Source organism: Ailuropoda melanoleuca, chromosome 18 (genome assembly GCF_002007445.2).
Source record: "Ailuropoda melanoleuca isolate Jingjing chromosome 18, ASM200744v2, whole genome shotgun sequence".
Taxonomy (NCBI): Eukaryota; Metazoa; Chordata; class Mammalia; order Carnivora; family Ursidae; genus Ailuropoda; species Ailuropoda melanoleuca.
Genome location: NC_048235.1, coordinates 28,344,685 through 28,359,730, shown reverse-complemented (window position 1 = coordinate 28,359,730; position 15,046 = coordinate 28,344,685). Strand labels below are relative to the sequence as shown.

Below are 15,046 nucleotides of genomic sequence, written 5' to 3'. Positions count from 1 at the left end.
AAATAAAAATAAATAAAAATAATAAAAAAATAAAAAATAAAAAAAAAAAGAAAGAAATAATTGGTAGGGACGCCTGGGTGGCTCAGTCAAACACCTGCCTTCCACTCAGTTCCTGGTCCTGGGATCCTTGCTAAGCCGGGAGCTCCCCCTGCTTGTGCGCTCACGCACTCTCTCTCGCTCTCTGACAAATAAATAAATGAAATCTTAAAAAAAAAATGAAGAAATGATTGGTAAACTTGCAAAGCAGTGGTTTTTAGTAAAGGGTTCATGTAAGACTCAAGAGTAGAGCATTTAGAAATATTCATATATTTACTCAACTGGGAATCTGATTCAGTAGATCTCGGATGGGGCTCAATAATTAATATTCTTAAAAAATTCCTTGACTGATTTTGGTGACCATATGGTAAAAGATTATGTTTTACCTAGGGACCAACTCTGGAAATATTTCTGAATATTTCTGAAGTCTGAAATCAAGGTGTCAACATGCTGCACTCCCTTTGGAGCGTCTAGGAGAGAATCCCCACCTCTTCCAACTTTTGGTGGTTCCTGGCATTCCTTCACTTGAGTCTGTATCCAATTTCTGTGTTTATCCTCACATTGCCTTCTCTTCTGTCTTTCTTAAATCTCCCTCTTTCATCTTCTATAGGCATCGTCCAGCCCAGATACCCTCCCCATTTCAAGATCATTAACTCAAATTTGCGATCTTTTGCCATATACAGAAATGTTTACAGGTTCCAGGGATTAGGACCTACACATCATCTGAGGGTCCATTATTTAGCCCACCACAACTGGTTATCACCTCACTGCATATAATATATATGGGTTACTGTGACCCAATAAGGTTGATTTATCCCCCAACTATCAGTCTGTGGCCACTGGGATATAACAGCCTTTCATGACAATGTGTTTGCCCACAAACCTTGCTGTCTTGGAGCTAGGTCAAATAACCCCTCACATAGCTAGGGATGAATTATTTTCCCGAGCTATGCACTACATCTCCAGTTTCCGCCATTTATATGGCAGATACCTTTAGTGGTAAGTGGACTGAGACTATAGGGTCAGTGTGGCAAAACCAGTCATGGTCACCAACAAAGGCATTTCAAACATGTATCCTAGCAACAGTGACTTCTGTTGAAAGCTCATCCTTTGGAATATTACAATGAGCACCACTTTCAGTGTATCCTAACGGAGGCACAAGCCTTGTTGCCTTTTCACATGGGTCTTGGCAAGCCAGGCATTTACGTTGCTGTAAAGTTTGGTCTTAGGAGAGAATGTAATTAGTTTTAGTTAGTTGATAAGAGAAAATGTAGTTAGTTGAATGAATATAGTCAATTTATTTCTAAGAAATGTGATTTCTGAGTCAGAGTTTGTGAAAAACAGTGATTGGACCTTGAGAGAAGTTAATTAACATTGGATTTCATTTTCTTTAATCTATAAAAGGAAGAATTTGTTTTATGATCTCTAAGGCTACTGTCAGCTGTGAAATTCCATTTTGTTGTTTCTTGAGTGGAAATCAGAGAGTTTTTACAATTTGTCCTGAAAACAATATTATTACCAAAAGGCTTGTCCCTATGCCATTGCTGGGCAGATACAAATATGATTTCAACTTGGAACTTTCTTGCTTGTATGATAGGAATATAATAGTATTTTGGATGAAATAGTTGACAGAAAAATTCTGACAGTCTTAAGATTCTGACTTGGATATATTTTATATTATTGTAAACTACCTTTACTTGGCTTTATGTATAGTGTGTTCACACTCAAAAAATTAAATACTTTATACCAATACAGTTTACTAAGATTGAGAGTACATTTTCACTTTTAGGTCTTCATGCCTTAGTTCCTCTTTACTGAGTTTTGTGGTGCTTTGGAAACATCCAAGTGCATCTGACATATGGAGCTAGTGTTTACAAGAGTTCACATAGGCTGAAGATAAACCCTTAGGCTCACCCACATTTAAGTGATAAGATGAGGAAAATGTGAGTCATGGGGATTATCCAAAGAGTTAGGAGAAAATTCAGGAGACTGTATTGTGTCACAGAAAATAAGGAGGGAATATTTGAGAGTATTCAGTGCTGCTGACAGGCAACGTGATGCAGGAACACTGAAAAGTGGCCTTGAATTTAGCATGAAAGAAGCAGATGCATTTATTGTGATCAGTTTTTAATGGAGGAAGAGGAATGAAAGCAAGATTGCCTGAGTTGAAGAGAAGACATTAAGTGGAGGTATGAATTGCAGAAAGTTCTCTCAGAAATTTGGCTAAAATAGGGGCTGAGGAACAAATGGTGGTAACCAAATTGCAGAAGTGGGGTTTGGAGAGACTTGCACATGTTTGAAAGCTGATAGAAAGGAGCTAATAAAGGAGGAGATGTTACCACAGAAAGGGAAGATATCAGGACCAGTTTTAGGGGTTTAGCCTTGTAGAGGTGGGATATCCCTTCCCTTACCATCAGAAAGGCAGAAAAAATAGATGCTGTTGCAGATGCATTTTAGGGAAGTTGGCAAAAAGTTAAAGGAGGCTCATGAATAAAGTCTCTCCTGAAGTTTGAGATGGTGAATATTAATGGCATTAATTTGTGCTCTTGTTTAGTTTTCACTATTAGTGCTGAAATAGTCACACGCAAATGGGGGAGGCTGTGACGGTCAGGAGGATTACACTAGTGCCTGGGTCAGTGCTACCCCTTCTTTAATACATAACCCAACCTCCTTGACTTCAGGGCTGGGCCCAGTCATTATACCTCATCTTCCAGCCACATGGATTAGTCCATGGGGAGTACAGGTGATCTAAACCACACCAATTAGAATCTTTTCAAATTGGAGTTAGGAGGAAAACTTTTATCTTGTTAAAAGACAGAAAAGATGTAAATGGGCATTGCTTGTTGTAGACATGTTTCTTGTGTAGTAAAGAAACAAGGAGTGGAAATGTTTGGGGTGGAAAGAGAATACTTGAGAGGAGAGGGGGAGAGTTTTAAATGCGTGTGTCCCTGAGGCCAGCTCCATCCATGTCTTTTTATGATTTGGCTACATAAACTATTAGGTCCCCCTTATGCATAAGGTAGCTAGTTTAGGTATTTGTATTTGAAACCAAAGAAACCTTAACTAATGTAGGGGATATAAATGTGGAGAAGTCAGAGTAGGATTGGTCAAGAGTTTCAATGTTTCTTTTTTAGGTACAACAGAGAGGCAGTGGGAGAAAGAATTTGAAGATATTAATAATAAGAAGACCAGTTGATGTGATAGAGCATGGGGTCTAGGCTGCACAAGAATGGAAAGGATGGCTATGGGGCTAAAGAGGAAGCAATTCTGAACTAAGCTAAGTAGGTAAAAGGACAGAAGTTGTGATGGAGGAGATACAAGTGTTAGATGCAAAACATTTTTTCCTTTTTTTAAGAAAAATAATGTGTTATTATAAAGCACCGGAAAGATTCAAGAAAATCCCTTTGTAATTTTGCAGTTGAAAAGGATAAGGATAACATCCCCTTTTTAGATTTGTCATGTTATAATATATACACTGGGAGAGGACTACAATATGGCAAGTTTGTTGAATTTTACATAATACTTTTGTTGCATGATATGCAGCTGAACAAGAATTTTCTGTTTTGGAACTCAGTACCTTATTAAGAAAAATATTCTCATGAGCAAAAAATTTGAAAAACTTGTTCTAGGACAGAATTGAATGTATTAGAAAAATTTTAGATGCTTAGTTATCATTGTCAAGTATCTACCTTTATGAATAGATTTTTTTATCTTTACTACATTGTTAAATCACTCTAGGTGATTTTGAGTATGATAGCACATAAAGAACCTTTAATGATCTGTCTCTTTTCAATTGCAGTTTCTCAGCTCACTATTACTTGTGAGTTCAAAATGTTCATACAAGTAATGGAGCCCATTAAAAAGGCATTTATCCAGCAAGAGTCTGCTGAGGCTTGAGTTAGATGTCCACTCTCTCTGCACTTCTAAATAAGTGCAGCTTCATGAGACATTTAATAGGTTGTTGTAGTTCTTCAGTAAATTTGAGTTCCTCAAAAAGAACATCTAATTTACAGCATGGTCTTTGTGCCTCAATTTACCCATTATTTTAATTTGATGTTCTATCAGTTTTTATATTTGAGGACACATTTTATCATGTCCTGTTAATGATGAAATGCCTCCTAATTTTTATTAGCTTCATAATTATCCAGTATTTAAACTGACTGTTGTAGCCACCCTGCAAAATTCCCACAGAGTTTGTGAAAATACTGGCTAAGGATATATGAATTAAATCTTAAGTAATGTAAAATCTGTAACCTAAATATATTTGTACTGAATCTTTGGTGAGTCGAGTTGGTCCAAGTTCTCCTTTGAAGAAAAACATTCCAACATCATTATGATGTTATGATGCACATATCCTTTTCTTCAGCATAATTTATTTAAAAAAGCCATTTTTTACTTTGTGCAAAATCTGTTTCACAAAATGCTGCTTACCCTATGCTTTTTTCCTCACCTGTGTATTATCTTTCAGAGCCAACAGGGTGACCAAGAAGGGGCTTAGGAGTTGCTTGCTGACTCAGTCAAGCCGTTTGGCTGTGGTGGTTTGCTGAATTAAAAATATTGAACAGATTGAAAAGAATAATTCCATCTTGTTTTCTCTCTTTACAGGCTCTGTACAACTCTATTAAGAATGAGAAGCTTGAATGGGCAGTGTGAGTATGCTGGATGTCAGCATTTTAATAAATGAACCACTTGTTCTTTTCTTTCTTTATGCTTTAGAGGTGATCTTAGAGAAGGAGTAAATATGCATGGCCAGTTCTCATTTTATACCAGTGTCTAACATGCTTTGTATAAAACCTAAGCAAACCTTGAGTATCCCATGTCTTTTTCTTGGTACCCAGCATGCTCCTGTTTGCTTTTAGTCTAGTTGCTTTGCCTAGAGACAGTTATCTTTTTAATGTATCCTTTTAAAAAATAGCATTCTAGAAGAAAATCTGATAAAATCATGTATATTCCAGAATCCAATACAATTATTTTGGTATCATCTACTTGTTTTAATTCCCTCCTTCCTATCACCATAGATCAAGGTTTTCCAGTTCTTATTTCCAATGACGCTAATCATACCAAGATATTGATAAACTTGAGAAATGATGGATTAAATAAGCTAAAAAAAATTTTTTAACTGTAGAACCTCCAGGAGTTTGTACAATGCCAGTCTCCAAGAGAGGAATCAGATTTGCAATGTTTTCTGAACCTTTCAACAATATAATGTAGTGTTTCAAGGTACATACTTTGGGAGATACTATTATAGATAAATTATATCTCACCTGACGTAGGCCAGCAATACTACTCTTGCTGAACTTTCACTGATCAACGATGCAGCAGTTAAGAATTTAACTTAAAAAAATTGTTACTAAAGTTATTCATAAATTAGGTCAAAATAATGTTTTTTGATGGTACTACATGTGAATTTTATTTTTGATTTTCACTGATATAAAGCATTCATAAATATTTTTCTACCATGTGACCTAACATGGCAATCTGCAATGAACTTCGGTTTATAGAATCAGAACTTAGGGCATAAATCTTATTCTTTCATTTGTACATTGGAAAAAAGTGGTTTAGCAATTGACTACATATGTCTCACATATAATATGCTAGAATGCATTTTTTTAAAAAGTACTATTAAACTGTTCCCACTGTAAAATCATATGGTACTGTTTTAAATTAGGGATTCAGAGTTTAATTTGGGACTAATATTTTCAGGTACATGTGATGGGTCTATATTTATATACATCATGAGACTCAAAGTGTATCATTTCAAGGAAAAATCATTAAGATAATAAGAGTTCATGGCCTATCCAAAGTGAGACCGCTTTTGGACTTCTCTCTCATGAATGAAAGTGGGTGTCTTAGAAAAATTTCATAAATGACATACTTAGAATCTTGCTGAAATGTTAAAAGCATATCCTGACCTATGCAGAATATCTCCTGTAGCTAAAATTAATAAAAATGAAGCATAAATATATTAATACTAGGTGAGAGAATATTTTTCTTTTATAAAGTTATTTTAAAAACCAAATAAATGTACCAAGGATCTGTTTTGTAAATCTAAATTTTTTTTTTTAAGATTTTATTTATTTATTAGACAGAGATAGAGACAGCCAGCGAGAGAGGGGAACACAAGCAGGGGGAGTGGGAGAGGAAGAAGCAGGCTCACAGCGGAGGAGCCTGATGTGGGGCTCGATCCCACAACGCCGGGATCACGCCCTGAGCTGAAGGCAGACGCTTAACCGCTTTGCCACCCAGGCGCCCCTGTAAATCTAAATTTTTGATATATTAAATTTGATACAGTAGGTTTTATATATATTTATGTATAATGGCAATTTGGTGCAAGAAAGTATCTTTTTTTAAAATGCTGGTATAGTTAACATAGAATGTTGTATTAGTTTCAGGTGTGCAATATAGTGATTCAGCAATCTATATGTTGCCCAGTGCTCATCATGATAAGTGTACTCTTAATCCCCATCCCCAATTTCACTCATCCCCCAATTCACCTCCCCTCTGTTAACCACCAGTTTGTTCTCTGTAGTTGAGTCTGCTTTTTGGTTTGTCTCTTTTTTTCTTTGTTCATTTGCTTTATTTCTTAAATTCCATATATGAGTGAAAGCATATGGTATTTGACTTTCTTTGACTGAATTATTTTACTCAGCATTGTACCCTCTAGTCCCATCCATGTCAATGCAAATGGAAGACTTCATTTGTTTTTATGTCTCAGTAATATATACACAACATCTTCTTTATCCATTCATCTATTGATGGGCGCTTGGGCTGCTTCCTTATCTTGGCTATTGTATATAATGGTGCAATAAACATAGGAGTGCACATATCTTTTTGATTTAGTGTTTTTTGTATTCTTTGGGTAAATACCCAGTAGTAGAAATAGTGGATCATATGGTAATTCTATATTTAATTTTTTGAGGAAACTCCATGCCATTTTCCACAGTGGCTGCATCAGTTTGCATTCCTACCAACAGTGCGCAAGGGTTCTCTTTATCTCCATATCCTCTCCAAAACTCGTTTCTTGAATTTTTTATTTTAGCCATTCTGACAGGTATGAGGTGATGATATCTCATTGGAATTTTGATTTGCATTTCCCTGATGATAAGAAAGTATCTTATCTTGGGCTCAATCCATGGGTGAGCATGGGAGTTTACCCAAGAACAGAATTCTTCTGTGGCCCTCTTGTCTAGTCAAGACAGCATTGTGTTCAGGAGCCCAAATTCCAGAATCAAAGAGATTTCGGTTTGAATTCCAACTCTTGCATGTGCCAGCTGGGTCACTGGTCATGCCTCTGTGCCTCAGTTTCCTCTTTTGTATGATGAGCAGTTATAGACCTCCTATAAGTCTCAGGATGTCACTATAAAATATTCTAAAATACTAAACATAAAGCAGCAGTGAAAGGCATGGAGGAGTCAAAGACAAGGTAGAGGCCAAAACTTAAGTAAGTAGGGAAATACTGGTGTTGCTAATAGAGATGGAGAATGTATGACAAAGTTCAGAGACAGATGATAAAGGCTAAATGGAGTGGAAATGTCCTGCAGGGAAGTGAAAATGTTGAGTTGGAACTTGGGAAAGAGGTCAGAGCTATATAAATACTTGGAAAATTTTTTGCAGCTATGGCAGATGAAGTTTTAAGAATGAGTAAAGATTGCTGAGAAAAGGACCTTAGTGAAAGAAGACAATTCTAAGTGCTGATCTGTGGGAGGTACCAACATTAATAAATAATAGGATGAAAATGAGTCATAGAAAGTGTGATCGGAGAGGTACAAGGAAAACTCGGTGAGCACAGTGTTCTATACAGTTATATACATGCACATACTTACTTATCAAGGAAAAATCTTAGTTCTTGATCTGAAGAATCACATAAATTGATATATAGCAGAGTTTTCTAAAGTGTGTTCTAAGGAACATTAGTTTTAGTAGCTGTCAAAAGGTACTTTATGATCAATATAGGACTCAGTTATCCCACTTTTTAATTGGATTATTTTGGGGGGGTGTTGAGTTTTATAAATTCTTAATATATTTTAGATACTAGCCGTTTATTTGAAATGTCAGTTGCAAATATCTTGCCCATTCTGTAGGTTGTCGTTTAGTTTTCTTGGTTGTTTCTTTGCTGTGCAGAACCTTTTGGATTTGATGTAGTTCCAGTAGTCTATTTTTGCTTTTGTTGCTTCAGGAGACATATCTAGACAGATGTTGCTGTAGCCAGTGTCAGAAAAATTATTGCCTGTGTGCTCTTCCAGGGCTTTATGGAGTCAGATCTCACATTTAGCTTCTTAATCCATTTTCAGTTTATTTCTGTGTGTGGTTTAAGAAAGTGGTCCGTTTCACTCTTTTACATAGTGCTCTCCAGTTTTCCCAACACCATTTGTTGAAGAGGCTTTTTTCCATTACACATTCTTTTCTGCTTTGTTGAAGATTCATTGATCATATAATTGTGGGTTTATTTCTGGAGTATTATTCTGTTCCGTTGTTTTATGTGTCTGTTTTTGTGCCAGTGCCAATACTGTTTTGATCACTACAGCTTTGTAATGTAACTTGAAGTCCAGAATTGTGATGCCTCCAGCTTTGCTTTCTTTTTTAAGGTTGCTTTGGCTATCTGGAGTCTTTTGTGGTTCCATACAAATTTTAAGATTGTTGTAGTTTTGTGGGAAATGCTGTTGGCATTTTGATGGGATTGCATTAAATGTGTAGTTTTCTTTGGGTAGTATAGACATTTTAACAATATCAGTTCTTCCAATACAATGAGCATGGACTATCTTTCCATTTCTTCGCATCATATTGAATTTCTCTCACCAGTGTTTTATAGTTTTCAGAGTACAGGTCTTTCACCTCTTTGGTTAGGTTTATTCCTAGGTATCTCATTATTTTCCATGCAATTGTAAATGGGATTGTTTTCTTAATTCACTCTCTATTACTTCGTTATTGGTGCACAGAAATGCAACAGATTTCTGTACGTTGATTTTATATCCTGTGAATTTACTGAATTCATTTATCAATTCTAGAAGTTTTTTGATTGATTGTTTGGGTTTTCCATCTAGAGTATGATGTCTTCTGCAAATAGCAAAAGTTTTACTTCTTCATTACCAATTTGGATGACTTTTCTTTTTGTTGTGTGATTGCTGTGGCTAGGACTTTGAGTGCCATGTTAAATAAAAGCAGTGAGAGTAGACATCCTTTTCGTGTTCTTAATATTAGGGGAAAAGCTCTCAGTTTTTCCCCATTTAGGATGATGTTGACTGCGGGTGCTTCATATCAGGCCTTTATTATGTTGAAGTGTGTTCCCTCTACCCCTACTTTGTTAAGAGTTTTTATCATGAATTGCTCTTTGTCAAATGCTTTTTCTGCAGATACTGAAAGGTTCATATCCTTTCTCTTATTTATGTGATGTGTTACATTGATTTGTCAATAATTAACCACCCTTCATCCCAAGATTAAATCCCACTAGACAGTGGTGAATGAATTTTGTTGGATGCAGTTTGCCAGTATTTTGTTGAGGATTTTTGCATGTATGTTCATCAGAGATATTGGACTGTAGTTCTCTTTTTTTATTGTGTCTTTATCTGGTTTTGGTATGAGGGTAATGCTACCCTCGTGGAAAGAATATGGAAGTTTTCTTTCCTCTTATATTTCTTGGAAGCGTTTGAGAAGAACAGATATTAACTCTTCCATTAATGTTTGGTAGAATTCAATGGTGAAGCCATGTGGTCCTGGTCTTTTGTTTATTGGGAGTTTTTTGATTACTGATTAAATTACATTGCTGGTAATAGATTTGTTCAAATTTTCTATTTCTTCCTGATTTAGTTCTGGTAGGTAATATGTCTAGACATTTATCCATTTCTTCTTGGTTGTCCAGTGTGTTGACATACAGTTTTTCATAATATTCTCTTAAGTTTGTATTTCTGTGGTGTTAGTTGTTATTTCTCCTCTTTCATTTGTGGTTTTGTTTGAGTCCTCTCACCCTTTTTTTCTCTCTTTTTTGATGATTTTGGCTAGAGTTTTATCAATTCTTTGATCTCTTCAAAGAACCAGCTTCTTGTTTCATTGATCTGTTCTTTGTTTCTTTAGTTTCTACATTATTTATTTTACTGTAATCTTTATTATGTCCTTCCTTCTGTTTGTTTTGGGTTTAGTGTGTTGTTCTTTCTCTAACCCGTTTAGGTATAAGGTTAGGTTTTTTATTTGAGATTTTTCTTGCTTTTTGAGATAGGACTGTATTACTATAAATTTCCCTCTTAGAACTGCTTTTGCTGCATCCCAGAGATTGTGTATCATTATGTTTTTATTTCTATCGTTCTCTATCTGATTTTTTATTTCTTTTTTTGATTTCGTAGTTGATCCATTCATTGTTTAATAGCATGATAATTAACCTCCATGTATCTGTGCTCTTTCCAGATTTTTTCTTGTAGTTGATTTCTAGTTTCATAGCATTGTGGTTATAAAAGATGCATGGTATGACTTCAATCTTTTTTAATTTCTTGAGACTTGTTTTTTGGCCTAATATGTGATCTATCTGGAGAATGTTCCATGTACACTTGAAAAGAATGTGTTCTTTTGTTTTAGGTTGGAATATTCTGAATATATCTTTTAAATCCATCTGGTCCAATGTGTCATTCAAAGCCACTGTTTCCTTGTTTGTTTTCTGTTTCTATGATCTGTCCATTGATGTAAATGCAGAGTTAAATATCCCCTAATATTGTATCAATATTGATTTGTTTCTTCATGTTCGTTATTAACTGTTTTATGTATATAGGTGCTCCCATGTTGGGTGCATAAATATTTACAATTGTTATATCTTCTTATTGGATTTTCCCCTTTATGATTATGTAGTATCCTTTGCCTCTTATTACAGTCTTTGTTTTAAAGTCCGTTTTGTCTGATATGAGTATTGCTACCCCACCTTTCTTTCAACATCCGTTTGCATGATAAGTGTTTTTCCATCCCCTCACTTTCAATTTGCAAATGTCTTTAGGTCTGAAATGAGTCTCTTATAGGAACTGTATAAATGGGTCATCCATTCTGTCACCCTTTATCTTTTGATTGGAGCGTACAGCCCATTTACATTCAGAGTAATTATTGATAGATATGTATTTATTGCCATTTTGTTACTTGATTTGTGGTTGATTTCTACTTCTTCTCTGACCCTTCTCTTGCTGTCTCCTCTCATGATTTTCTGGCTTTCTTTAGTGATGTACTTGGATTTCTTTTTATTATGATATTATGCATATCTCTTACTTGTTTTTGATTTGTGGTTACCGTAGGGTTTGTATATAACATCTGCATATGGTTGTCTATGTTAAGTTGATGATCACTTAAATTTGAACCCATTCTTTACTCCTCCCCCCCACCCATGTTTTAGGTATATGGTGTCATACTTTACACCCTTTTGAGTCCCTTGACTGATTTTTACATATGTACTTACTTTTACTGTTTTTCCTACTTTTCTTACACCTACTTATGGTCTTTCCTTTCTAATCAAAGAGTCCTCTTTAACATTTCTTGTAGGGCTGGTTTAGTGGTCATGAATGCCTTTACCTTTTGTTTGTCTGGGAAACTTTTTCTCTCTCCTTCTATTCTGCATGATAGCCTTTCTGGAAAGAGTATTCCTGGCTGCAGATTTTTTCCTTTGAATATATCATGCCACTCTCTTCTGGCCTGCCAAGTTTCTGGTGAAAAGCCTGCTAATAGTCTTATGGGGTTTCCCTTCTATGTAACTGTTTTCTTTTCTCTTTTTGCTTTTCAAATTCTATCTTTATCACTACTTTTTGCCATTTTGTTACTCTGTGTTTTGGTGTGGACCTCCTTGGGTTGATTTTGTTGAGGGATCTCTGTGCCTCCTTGATGTTGATATAGTTCCTTCCCCACATCGGAAGTTGTGCAGTTTATTCTGCTAGTCTTTGGGTCATCTTCTAGGTTATTTATGCTGACTGTGACTGTTATCTGGTTTTATCTGTGGGATGAGGTGAGCTTACGGTCCTCCTACTCTGCCATCTTCCCAGCCTCCCTCCAGTAATTCTCTTTTTAAACTTACAGATAGCCAACTGTAGGTTTATATCAATTACTTTTGAGAAAACTAAGGCAAAGAAAAGTTGCTATAGGTTGTACAGTGTTTGTACATACCACAAATATATTTAATGTTAAAAAAAATTGAGTGTATCAGAAGAAAGTTGAGGAAGTTGGCATTAAGAGTTACTGGTACAGGAAGAAGTAACCGTGGAAAAATTAAAACTATTTGCGTGAAACATTGGACCATTAGGAAGAAAAGGAATAAAAGTCAGTTCTCCATTTTGGGTGTTCATACTACTAAACATTTGCTAGATATGTATTGTGCCTCATTAAAATAGTAGAATGGAATAAGAATTAACATTCTTAACATCATTGCTATTAGATGATTGCTTTCCTCACATTCCTAACATGGAGAATGCTACATCATGTTTTTGGTAAAATAATAATTCTAATGTTACATGGAACTGACAAATTTAGAAGGTAATCTACATAAATATTAAATAAGGGTAAGTCTGTATGTATAAATAGATATGTAAAGAATATTATTCATTTTTTTATTCTAATATAAATTCAGTGAAAATACATTGAATATAAGATAAGGAAAGAAGGAAAAACAGAAATAACATAGTTATGAAGTGTCTTAATTTGAAAGGAGATTTTTGAGCTGAAGAATTACTATCACTTAAAAGTTTGTTAGCTAAAAATGATACTGAATGTGTATCAATCTCCCTGATTTTGGGGTTTAAAGGAGGGAAGATTTCAGGGTATAGAATTAGGGAAGATTCTCTTACAGCTCTGTGAAGTGTAATTTAAATAAGAATCTGAATCATAGATCACAATGTTTGATCTGTAAGGACCTGTTTTTCTCAGTCATTTCAGGTATACTAAACTCAGATATATAGGAAACTAGAAGAATTTGCCGTTTTATTCTTAGCTTTAAAAGACAAGTTAAAAATAAAACATCTGCTTTTTGTGTAAGTAATATCTCTCTCAATGCTGAGATTGAGATGGATATGTAGAATATTTAAGGATTTATTGTCACAACAGTTTTAATATCCATAAAGATGATGATGAAAGTGATGTAATATACAAATACTGTTATCTTCGCTTTAAATTATCTTTAATTTCAGAATATGCTGAACAGACAGTTGGTGAGCAGATGGAATATGATTATAATGCTAGTATCCTGCTTGTCCCAAAGCAATTTGATTTGTGGTTACCAGAGGTGAGAGTCGGGGTGGGTGGAAGGGAATTAGAGATTGGTGGTCAAAGATAAAAACTTCCAGTTACAAGATAATTAAGTACTAGGGATTTAATGTATTGCATGAAAAGTGTAGTTAACACTGCTGTATGATATATGTGAAAATTGTTAAAAGAGTAAATACTAAGTTCTCATAAGAAGAAATTTTTTTTTTGCTTTCTCTTTATATAAGATGATGGATCATCTCAGACTATATATATATATAGGTCAAAACATTATGCTGTATTTCTTGAACTTATACACTGATGTATGTCAGTTATATTTCAGTAAAACATAGGGAAAACAGTAAAGGAGAAATATGTTCTCATACAAGTATGGAGGAAATTTTAGACCTGTCTAAAAGAATTGTTAAAAGAAGTTCTTTTTTTTTTTATAATTTTTTATTATGTTATGTTAGTCACCATGCAGTACATCCTTAGTTTTTGATGCAATGTTCCATGATTCATTATTTGCGTATAATGCCCAGGGCTCCATGCAATATCTGCCCTCCTTAATACCCATCACCGGCCTATCCCAATCCCCCACCCCCTCCCCTCTGAAGCCCTCAGTTTGTTTCCCAGAGTCCATAGTCTCTCATGGTTCATTCCCCTTCTGTTTACCCCCCCTTCATTCTTCCCTTCCTTCTTCTACTGATCTTCCTGCTATTTCTTATGTTCCATAAATGAGTGAAACCATATGATAATTGTCTTTCTCTGCTTGACTTATTTCACCTAGCATTATCTCCTCCAGTCCCGTCCATATTGCTGCAAATGTTGGGTAATTGTTCTTTCTGATGGCTGAGTAATATTCCATTGTATATAAAGAAGCTCTTGAGAGAGAAGGAAAACGATACAGATTAGACGTTCAGCTCTGCATAAAGGAAGTGCATCATAGGAGGAATAAGTGAATGTAAAATTTTTTAAACTTTTTATTTTTCTTAACATATCTAACTGATGAGAGTTTGTTGAAAATAATAGGAACAATTACTTGATTATTTATGCATATATATGTACTTATACATATATACATATATGCTTGTATATAAGTGGTATGAATTATAGCAATGATAAGAACAGGAGGCTGAAATTTGATGGTTTCTGGTATTATAAAGTATTTGCTGTACCTTTGAAATGTTATTTGAATATAGATTTGGATTAGTTGTAAATGTATATTGCAAACTTTAGGGCAACTACTAGTAAACATTCAAAAATGTAACATACTATGAAATGAGGAAAATGGAATTATATAAACTGCTCAGTTAAAATCACCAAAAGATGGGAAAAAGGGGGAAGACAAAAATAGGAATGAATAACAAGAGCCATGAATAGAAAGCAGTAACAAATATGGTAGCCATGAATCCAACTGTATCATTAAATGTCAGTGGCCTGAACACACAGAAGACAAATTGTCAGAGTGGATCAAACAGAGAGAAATTTATAGCATTAATGCTTACATTAAAAAAGAAGAGGGTTCTCAGTTCAAAACCTAATTTTATACGTTAAAGAACTAGTAAAAGGAAACTAACAGAAAGAATTAATATACTTTACTGCAGAGATATAAAATAGGGAATAGCAAAATAATAGAGAAGATCAGTGAAACCCAGAGTACTTTGGAAAGTTTAACAAAATTGACAAATCTTTAGCTAGACTGAGGAAAAAAGAGAAGACTCAAATAATTAAAATCAGAAATGAAAGAGGGGATGTTACTACCGATTTTACTGAAACAAAAATGTTTATTAAAAGAGTACTGTGAACAGTTGTACAC

The 15,046-nt window shown here is 34.8% G+C and overlaps 1 protein-coding gene across 10 annotated transcripts in view; it reads left to right on the top strand.

Annotated features, from left to right (window-relative positions):
• The window catches only part of PSD3 (pleckstrin and Sec7 domain containing 3), a 744,476-nt gene that overhangs the window by 516,987 nt on the left and 212,443 nt on the right, over positions 1-15,046 (top strand). For all 10 annotated transcript variants that reach the window (XM_034647652.1, XM_034647649.1, XM_034647651.1 and 7 more), the window contains one exon: positions 4,642-4,685. In XM_034647652.1, the coding sequence (XP_034503543.1) occupies positions 4,642-4,685 (44 nt within the window). The remainder of the gene's footprint in view (positions 1-4,641; positions 4,686-15,046) is intronic.